At 37.1% G+C, this 10,144-nt stretch overlaps 1 protein-coding gene across 1 annotated transcript; it reads right to left on the bottom strand.

Moving 5' to 3' along the window:
* Positions 1-1,658: 1,658 nt before the first annotated feature.
* LOC125261642 (nuclear factor 7, brain-like) lies at positions 1,659-6,004 on the bottom strand. The gene is made up of 6 exons (XM_048180194.1): positions 5,274-6,004; positions 4,312-4,407; positions 3,969-4,199; positions 3,822-3,844; positions 3,621-3,739; positions 1,659-3,264 (listed from the first exon to the last, which is right to left on the bottom strand). The coding sequence occupies exons 1-6, from the start codon at positions 5,643-5,645 to the stop codon at positions 2,720-2,722; spliced, it is 1,386 nt and encodes a 461-aa protein (XP_048036151.1). The 5' UTR covers positions 5,646-6,004; the 3' UTR covers positions 1,659-2,719.
* Positions 6,005-10,144: the final 4,140 nt, after the last annotated feature.

Below are 10,144 nucleotides of genomic sequence, written 5' to 3'. Positions count from 1 at the left end.
TTCGGCTGCAGCTGAACAATCGAACGGGTCACGTCACCAGTGTAACCGTATGCTTCTGTGGTCTGCGTTGTGTTTGGAATGAGTGAAGAAAGACAGGAGATCGCCGGATTGGGTCTGCATAGAGAATGTATTTTTATATAGACAGGCCTTCACGGCAGCCTCAGCTCACACATCAGTAACACTCTTTCGTTCAGGAGAAAGACGGAAAAGCAGGACCACACAAAGCAAAAGAGAAAAGACAGAAACGGAGAAATCGCAGTAACTCCGTACACTTAAACTTATACAGGGCAGAGCATTAAACACAACAGTATAAGCTTAAAAACACAAACATATGGTTCGTCAGTGCATACCTGCATAGAGAATGTATTTTTATATAGACAGGCCTTCATGGCAGCCTCAGCTCACACATCAGTAACACTGCCAATAAAAATAACAATCCCAAATATACCAATCCACAACAATGAAACATATATGTTAAATATATATGATCTTACATCTGTGATTATCTAACAAAATAAATAAAAACAACTTAAACATTGTGTATTTCTGTGTGAGCATTATTTTCAACTTATGCTAACAGCTGATCTGTAGCATGGAACACAGCATACCTCTTTCGTTCAGGAGAAAGACGGAAAAGATCACTAAAAGAGCAATACAGCAGGTATGGCTGCCTGGGCTGAACCACTTTGTTGTAAAAGGAGGGGGGGGGGGAGAAACCATCACCTCCTTACAGACCCTTTTTAATGTATTTTTATAAACACTGTTTTAAACAATTGTAGAATAGTACTGAATGCATATTAACAGGAAAATCTTGTGAAATAAAACAATTTTAACCTTGTTACACATATCCAAGTGTTTGTGTGGAGAGCGTGTTTACTGCATGACATGGAGGCGCCGGTGTGATCACTGCACTTAACTTAAAATACTCCGTCATTTTTGGTCATAGATAAGAGTAATGCAAAATGTAAAGGGTCTACTTTTATTTCTGTAAACTCACAATAACAGCAAAACGTTGTGCTTTTGTAAAACAATGAAAGCAATCAGGATGCGTTTTCTGATCTCGGTCTCGGTGAACTTGAGCTCGTAACAAGCATGAACCGAAACTCATCGTATAGGCTGCTTTCCTCACAGACACAAGAAATATATCTATAGCTTGGAATGTCTACTTTTAAACGAGCCAATTCAAATGGAAAATAAATATTCTCAGATTATGTAATCCATATGAAACTTGCATATAGGCGCGTCCACTACTGCGGAGATGAGAGATGAGTCAGCATTGTTGACTTAATCTCTGCAGCCGAAAACACAGAAAACATTATCAATAAATTATTAAAATGTTTAGACAGTCTCCTTGCTGTTTTTTCACGACACATTCATAATCGTTACGTTTGCCGGTGCACTGTGGCAAGCTTGCATGTGTTTGAGCACTGATTAGGCTATGTATACATAAGATTAAAGGCTCATTATTATGATTTATGGCTTATTAATATAAATGCGCGATTAGTCGACTAATGGCTTAAATGAACGACTACTGGTCGACTAGAAAAATCTTTAGTCGAGGGCAGCCCTATTATAAATGTTGTCCGACTTGAGACAGAATGCATGACGGTGAGGAGCTGAAAACAGAGACGTGATGTCGGACACTTTTTTGCTTCCCATAGTGATGCTTGTGTTGCGTTTAGATACTTTATCACAGCTGAAGTGAAATAAATGCAATATTTGTCAAAAATACAGATGTTTCCGAGACATTTTCATTCAGTACTTTATGTACTGCTCACAGTGTCTGTTTTTACAAGAATAATATAGCGGCTAATCTTTAAAAACTTTCGTTAGCCCCCTGAGGTTAGTGGAGGAGTCTCTTCGTATAATACACATGTCCAGTCCATAAAGCACGCACGGATATTCAATCGTCACAAAACAAAACGTTATTTATTAATCACGATCTCCGGTTTACTTTTCAAACAAAATACAAATCAAATTCCAGAAAATACGAACTACAGGTGTGAGCATGCGATTGAAGAAACTGTTGCTCTCCACCCTCTAACCTGTTCCTGCCAAACAATGCTAACTGGCTATTAACACTTGCACTTTCGCGCTGTAGTGACAAGGAGGAGGAGCAAATTAATATAAAACAGGTTAGTCCAAGTATCAAACAAACATAAAATTTCTTTCTATATTTAAATCATAATATTTGAAATAAAAATTAATTAAATTAGAGTCTCTTAAATTATTAGTGTGCAAGTATCTAAATATGGCTCCTACAAATAAAGTTCAACATAAGCATAATATTATTTAAATACAAAAGTGGGCTCTACGTTTTTATCAGTTTTATTTTGATAAACAAGAAACAATGTAACATCATGACTACATGAAAAGAGCTTTAACTGTTATAAAAATACAGATTTGTGAGCATTAGTGGAACTGAAGGTGTGACAATAAACACGAATGCGGTGTCATGTGGTGAATCGCGGAACAGCTGTGTCATCATCAGAGCTCATGCAGCTGCTCTCGAATTGTTCTCGCGGTACTTTGATACCATACGTCATAGTCACATGGCGTTGGCGCTGTCTCAAGTCAGACAAAATGTCTAACCAGCATGCACTGCTTCAAGTCAGCCGCGATCTCTCTGCGCAGCGCTGCATGAAGTCAAACAAGCCTAATCTCTGGAGCAGCTGCACCTGACTGCAGAATCCAGTGCTGCAGCTTCACTCACTCATATTTAACTGTGATTTTCTACTGTTACAAACACTTTAACTGGTAAAATCCTCAGAGGGGAAGTTGTGCAGTGATTAAATAAGAATGGAAAGACAGTCTCTGTGAAGGATGTCCTGAATGTGCACAGACAGTTTTTGGTCACAGAATTAGAGAATGACACTGTTCCTCCGTCATAGTCCAGCTGAACTCTCACACGCTGAAGCTTCTCTTCAACAGTAAAGACAGTCAAGTGTTGCTCTGGGGATTGTGAGTAGTATTTGCTGTCCTTGTACCACACACACCAGACGTTAGACTTAAAGAAAACTTTTTCTTTCCTTTGGTTCGATGCTGTGGTTATTCCAAGAATCCAGAGTGTGTTGTCACCAACCTCCACATCCCAGCAGTGTGTTCCTGAGTTAAAGCCCTCAGAACTCAGGACACACGGATAAAAGTTAATCCTCTCTGGATTATTAGGACACTTTTTACGTTCACCACTGTTCAACACACTGGTCAGATCAGTAGAGAGTGTGAGCCGAGGATTTGCTGTATTTGGATCTAGAGTCATCGGAGCTGCAGAGAGAATAACATCAGATTAGAGGATGAAATATGATGGCATTAGAAATGTAAATGTAAAACACAAAGACTTTCTTGAAAGAGATCATAAATCATAACAATGATCTCTGTTACTGTCAGAATGGATTGAGGCTTCAGGTTTAGTATCAGTATTCAATAAACACTATTGTATCCCAATACATAAGCATAGACCTCGAGGAATAGACTTTTTTAAGAGTTCACTGTATGATCTGATGATTTTCTGAAATACAGTTCAGATTTACTTAGAAATTCAAGTGATTATATTTCTATCAAATGTTTTAGTTTATATCTGAACTATCTTTTGCACTGGTGTCAAATCTGCCGAGACTCACTGTGTTGGACAGTTTCCATCATCTTCTTCCAGACTCTGAACGACAGGTTACCCAGGTAATGTGACACATGAATCAAAGCTCCAGAACTCATCTCTGGATCCGGCTGTGAGATCTGGACTCTGGAGGAACATTCAGGAGTCAGAACTGCAGTGAATTTGAGTTCAGATCCTCTGAGAGAAGAGATACGAGCAGCTCACTCACCTTTCCATTGTGACGTTAAAGTTCTGGAAAATAAAGAGTTTGAAAACATTTTAATATCTTATCAAACACTATTATTGTCAGTGAGTCTCTATACAACATTGACAAGTAGTTTTATGCTCAAAGAATGAAGCCAGATTCATTTGTCACCTTTAGAAACGAGACGTCATTGGCTTTCATCATCTCCTCCATGTCTTTGATTGTGTGTGAAAGAGATGAGATGTGTCTGTTCATCTCCTCCAGCGTCTCCTTCATCTTCTGCTTCTTCTGCTCCTCTTCCTCCCTCAGTGCAGTGATTGTAGCTTCTTCTTCATCTCTGAGAAAATGATGAAGCTTCTCAAACTCTTCTTGAATCTGACGCTCTGTTTGCTCAGCTTGAGACTGAAATCAAATCACATTCCCTTCAGTCAGCTCTGTATTAAAACACACTCCACTAATGTCATTAATAAACACTGTGTGTGTGAATGTGGAGTATTTAACTATATATCCTCACCTTGATGTGTTCAATTATTTCATCACACTCTTCTTTCATTTGTTCTCCATGTTCAAGCTTGGTTTGTAAGGATGTCAGTGCTGTATTAAATTCCTCCTACAGGTTAAGATGAAAATCTGTGAAACTTATTGTAGCTAAGAGGTTTAAACATTGTATGTTTGGATGCTTTTGTTGTTATATTATTTAGTAACCCGTGACATTTCTGCAGATTTTCAAACCAAATATGTTTTGTGCCAATGCGGTTACATTCAAGATGTGAACATCGGAGGGGTTGAAGCTCAGTGCAGAATATCAGTAGTAACTCAGATAACATGTGATCATTGAAACAGTGTTGAGTCAGTGTTGATGCATCAGTGCTTAATTATATTGAATTAACTTTAATGTTGAGAAAATATTGAGATTTCAACAAATCAATGGTAATGACATTGAATCATCGTTACACTGTGATTGATTCTACATCATTGCTGTCGAATCAACACTGAAATGATCAAAAATGAAGAAATGGTAATGTTGAATCAACAGCTGCAGTGCCCTCTGGTGACGATCTTACATCAGATCTCAACATTATTTTATGTTGACATTTCAGTTGCATTTTCATTGTGGTTTGAAAACGCCCCACTGATTGGGAAACACCCACTAGTGTTCTGCAGAGATACACACCTGCGTGATCTTGTGTTCATTAACTACAAATCACTGTTAGTTCAATGTTACGCTCTTCACCCATGTGTGCTGTCGACTTTCATCAAAATTTCAATGCTGCTCCAACATACATTAAACAATTTCAACCAAAATGATGGTTTGGATCAAAACTCAACATTGTATCAATGTCACCATGCTGTCTGGGAAGTCATGGAGATTTAGTCTGAGCAAAAATAAATACTGGTCATATATATAATATAAATAATACTGTTCCTATGTTTAGCACTGTATTTAACACTTGAAGTGAGAGACATTTGTTTTACCTTGTAAGATGAAAGCACTTCAATGATGGGTCTGAATGTGTGATTGGTGTGTTTCTCTGAGTCTCTGCACACTAAACACACAGGCTGTTTGTCCTCCAGACAGAAGAGTTTGAGTTTCTCACTGTGTAAGCTGCAGATCTCCTCATTTCCCTCCTTTATCAATGAATCACACAAGTTTTTTAACGCTAAATTAATTGGAGGTTCATATTTTGAGGATCTCCTGCAGACAGGACACTCCTGAGAATCCTTAGTTTTCCAGAACTGTTGTAGACACTCTTTACAAATACTGTGACTACAGGACAGAAGAACAGGAACCTTGAAGATTTCACAGCAAACAGGACAAGAAAGCTCTTCCGCAGATTTTGAATCCATTTCCTCGTCTTGTAAAAGATCCAGTGATCTACAATTTACTTTCACTTTCTGAACTTTGGTTTGAAAAGTAAATAACCATTACAATCAAAATCTAATCTGGGTTAATTCAGAAATACACAAAAATCCTGATATAATTTGTCCTCCTCTGTTCTTCACAACACTGACTCGTTTCAGCTTTCAGCAAAAATGAAAGCTAGAAATAATGACTAGTCACTTCCTCATTGGTTTTGTAAGAGGGTGGAGTTTCTGAAGACAGACTGGTTATAGTTTAACCTTTATTTCATTTATTGTTTTCAAGCATATTCTGGACTCAATGGATTGAATAAAGAATCAAGTGAGAATATGTAGTATTAAATATTAGAAAATTATAAGAGAATTTAATCCTATAAAACAAAATAAGTTTAATAAAATATGTATTGAGATTGAGACTGTCAGTGTGTGGAGGAGACACACATTTCATGACTGGATTCATGAGCTTTCAATTCAATATCTATTCATTTTGATACATTGATATAGTACATGTTCATTTTTCTCAAGGACAAAAATCTAATGTTGTAAACTACACAGCTGATAAATGATTATTAAAGAGTAATTAATAACTGATTTGTATAAAATGGATTTAAGGCAGTTTTTATAATACTAACATTATGATAAAAAATTTTAATGGTATAAAATATCATGAATATGTAATATAGTTATTTTTTTATTTATTTGCAAAATGTTCTCTAGACTAGTTTACGGTCAATGAATGGCTTCTCTGAGTATGTTACCTGACACATTGTTTACAAGCTGTTTATGCTGAAACACTGATTGAACGATTACATGAGACATGATACATTTCAGTAATTGTACTGGTTCTTTCAACTGGCTCTTTTTTGTCCTCCAAAAGGACACCAAATTACCAAATTATATAAGGAGTCGATAGAATTCATAAATTTATGCACACCAAAGCAAAAAATCTTAATTTTTTTTTCTCAGTGTATAGTATGTTTACAGTGCAACAGCAAAGAGCTTGTTTACATGTTAGACAAGTTGCAGTACTGAAAAGGACTAGTTTGCACATCAGTATAACAGACTCACATGTGCTTGTTGTATGACTGTACATCACCTCAGTCGTCTTTATACTGATTGCAATCATCATATATATAGAGTGACAATAATGTCACAGACCTGCCAGGCTCCACCATCAACCAATCACAGCGCACTCCCTCACCCGAATACTGATCTCACACACCTGTATCCCATCAGCACCTTAATCAGCAGACTACTTAAGCACGCCACTAACCTCTAGTGATGGGCAGATCGAGGCTTCGTGAAACACTGAAGCAAATGTGCCGTGATGTGTCGAGGCTTCGAAACAATCTGACACCCGTCTTCACGGTGACCCCTAGTGGTCAGAAAAGTGTAAATACAACAAAACTCGCCAAACATGCATTAAAAATACCCTTTAACAAATGTATTGCAAAAGTTTTATTGAAAGTAAAATCAATCAAATGCAATTAACTAATCATCTAATAAGATTAAATATAGAGTGTCTGTATAATACGTGTTCTTTTATCAATTTTCAAGGCTTGTTTCTCTGTTCCATGGCTCAAGCTAAACAGGCCAATAAGAGCTCTTAATAACTACCATTATTCATTTTAATTATTCTAATGTCTAATTAAAACATCTACAAATGTATAAAACTGATCGGAGATCAAGTAAAACCATAGGGTAAAGCCCATAGACACTTGTTCAATGGTTCTCAGTGAATCTGCATGATTCATGGGCTCACATTATCATCGCCCTCTACCGGTGAACCACTGAAATTTCGAAACGTTTTGAAACAGTGATGACGTAATGAAGCCTTGTTTACTAAAATCACGTGACTTTGGCAGTTTGATACACGCTCCGAATCACTGATTCGAAACAAAAGATTCATGAAGCTTCGGCGCTTCATGAAGCAGTGTTTAGAAATCGGCCATCACTACTCACCTCACTCAGATGTCTGGTCTCGTTCATGCATTAAGGACTTCTCTATGATAATCACCAAGCCTGCTGATCTATTTACCTGTTCCACTTACCTGTTTCTTTGGTCTCTGTGCTTCTGCGTCTGTGTGTTCCAGTTACCATTCCTCCGAGTTCATATTACCAGTTCACTTACCTGCATCACTATTGTTTACCTGCTGTCTGTCAATAAACTCCCATCTACGTGTACCTCTGTGTCTCCTGTGCATCTGTCTGTAACATATATATAATATTATATATATATATATATATATATATATAACAACACTGAATACGTAAATATATAACTGATGCAAATAACTTTGGAAGGACCAGGTTCTCCATTATGTCAAAGCAGTCAGTGAAAGTATTGTCCACTTAGTGTGTCGATTACGGCGACAGTGTAGTGTGTACAGCAGAATCTTATTCCGCTTCTGTTTAGCAGACAGATCAGGATCATTAATTGCAATGTGGAATAGAGAACACATCTTTGGCAGGATGACCAAAAACCAGGATAAAGTCACAGACAAAGATGCTCCAGTAGAGTATAAACCTTGCTGATGATTTTACTCAAGAAACATCCTGCATTTTTGCTGCAAGTCACTAGGAAAGATCTTTCTCCCTGGTGCTTCACGTCGGGCATAGTGGCTTGCTCTACAAGAAAAAGACTGTGTGTATTCAAACCTGCTCCCCCTTTGCAGTGTCCTCTTCTTGCCTGAAACACCGTTGTCAAACCATTACTTTGTAATGCCTTGGACTCTATCTTTCTTGACACCTGAAATGAAAATAAAAAACAAAATGCAAATGTCAGAAATAAACACAGCTGGGAAAAACTACCTACACAATCTTGAGATTAAAAAAGCCTATTGCCTGGTGTAATATGATAAATCAGTTATTTTGTCTGATTACAGGCATTCACATGCAGACACAGCAGAGCAATCATGAGCAAATATTTTTTAGATAGCCAGTGTTTCTCAGCCTCCAGTAAGGCTCATATACCCTTTATGAACACCAAACTAAATGTTTTCCTGAGTTCTCATATTTTACTAGAAGTAAAAGTTCAAAGTAATGCAATTAACTACACAACATACATAAAAACAGTGCACCTTTGGAGCTTTTTTCGGATGACAGTCTTCTTGGACAGTTCAGCAGCTACTTAAAGAATATTATTTTTCAATTGGGATGATAAAACTATTCATTTCATCCTCACCAATGTCATAATATGTCTTTGTTTTGCTTTTGTGGTGTTTCCACATTATATTCCTCATCTTGTAAAGCCATAAACTCCAATAGTCTTTTGGAAATTAGATGTTTTAACCACAAAAGTAATGCAAAGAGAAATAAGGCAAATTATTATTAGGTGTAAACATAATTATGAGCAAAAGATTGAGAGAAAGATGAGGGATAATAATTTAAGGCAGGTATGGCAGTGAGTGTATCATTCTTTACAAAAATAACCAGAATTAAGGGTTAGTTCACCCAAAAATGAAAATTCTGTCATTTATTACCTACCCTTATGTCGTTCCACACCCATTAGACCTTCTTCATCTTCAGAACACAAATTACAATTTATTTTAATAAAATCTGATGGCTCAGTGAGGCCTTCATTGCCAGCAAGACAATTAACACTTTCAATGCCCAGAAAGTTATGAAAACAAAACTTCTGCTACACTTTTGCTACTGGGCAGCAGTCATATAAAAACAGAACAGTTCTACCAAGTTCTTTCAGGAAAAGGAAAAAATAGCTTAGATTGCACCTAAATTAAAGTAACTTTTTTTGTACAAGTTGTACTACAAACACTTCACAAAGAAACGAGTATATTGTCAACTTCTGAAGACAAAAGTTATGTAACTGGGAGGCTGTAATAAAACTTCTAGTTCTTTCAGGTCAAAACTCGACATACTCGACCATGACTTGTGTTTTCTTCCCTTTACGTTTACGTCCACCTGTCATAAAAACAATATAACTGGCAGACAGGGATACACATCTGATTCTTTGAGAACAGTGACTTATTAAAGGTATTTTATTTTAAAATATATATCAAAATTTTGTAAATGCAGAGCGACCATTGCTTGGTGTTGGATCTGGTGATGGTTGTGGATCTCTTGCTGGAGTTGTACTGGGTCCTGCAACCTCCTCTTGACTGTCAGGTGAAGATTCTGTTGTGCTATAAGTGCAGAATCTTGCTCGAGGTAGTCAGAAGGAGTGCAGGGCAAAGACTATAGAATAACACATAGAATAATACTATAGAATAATACTATAGAATAAGACGTATTGTTTTGAATGGGAGAAAGTGCAACAGGCAATATGACGGAATAAATCACACCTTTTAAATAAGAGCCAATTGCTGATTGGTAAAGTCATTGCGTCACTGCTGCGGCCGTTGGAAGCTCCGGTTCCTACAGAAACAGTCAGACACACACTTATAGAGACGTACACTTAGGTCAGCATATGCGCATTAGCTTGATCCAGCCTGAAAAATACCTTTTTGTGTCATGATTTGAGCATTTAG

The sequence above is a fragment of the Megalobrama amblycephala genome, unplaced genomic scaffold (assembly GCF_018812025.1).
Source record: "Megalobrama amblycephala isolate DHTTF-2021 unplaced genomic scaffold, ASM1881202v1 scaffold449, whole genome shotgun sequence".
Taxonomy (NCBI): Eukaryota; Metazoa; Chordata; class Actinopteri; order Cypriniformes; family Xenocyprididae; genus Megalobrama; species Megalobrama amblycephala.
The sequence above is the reverse complement of the archived record's forward strand: the minus strand, read 5'-3'. Positions and strand labels throughout refer to the sequence as shown.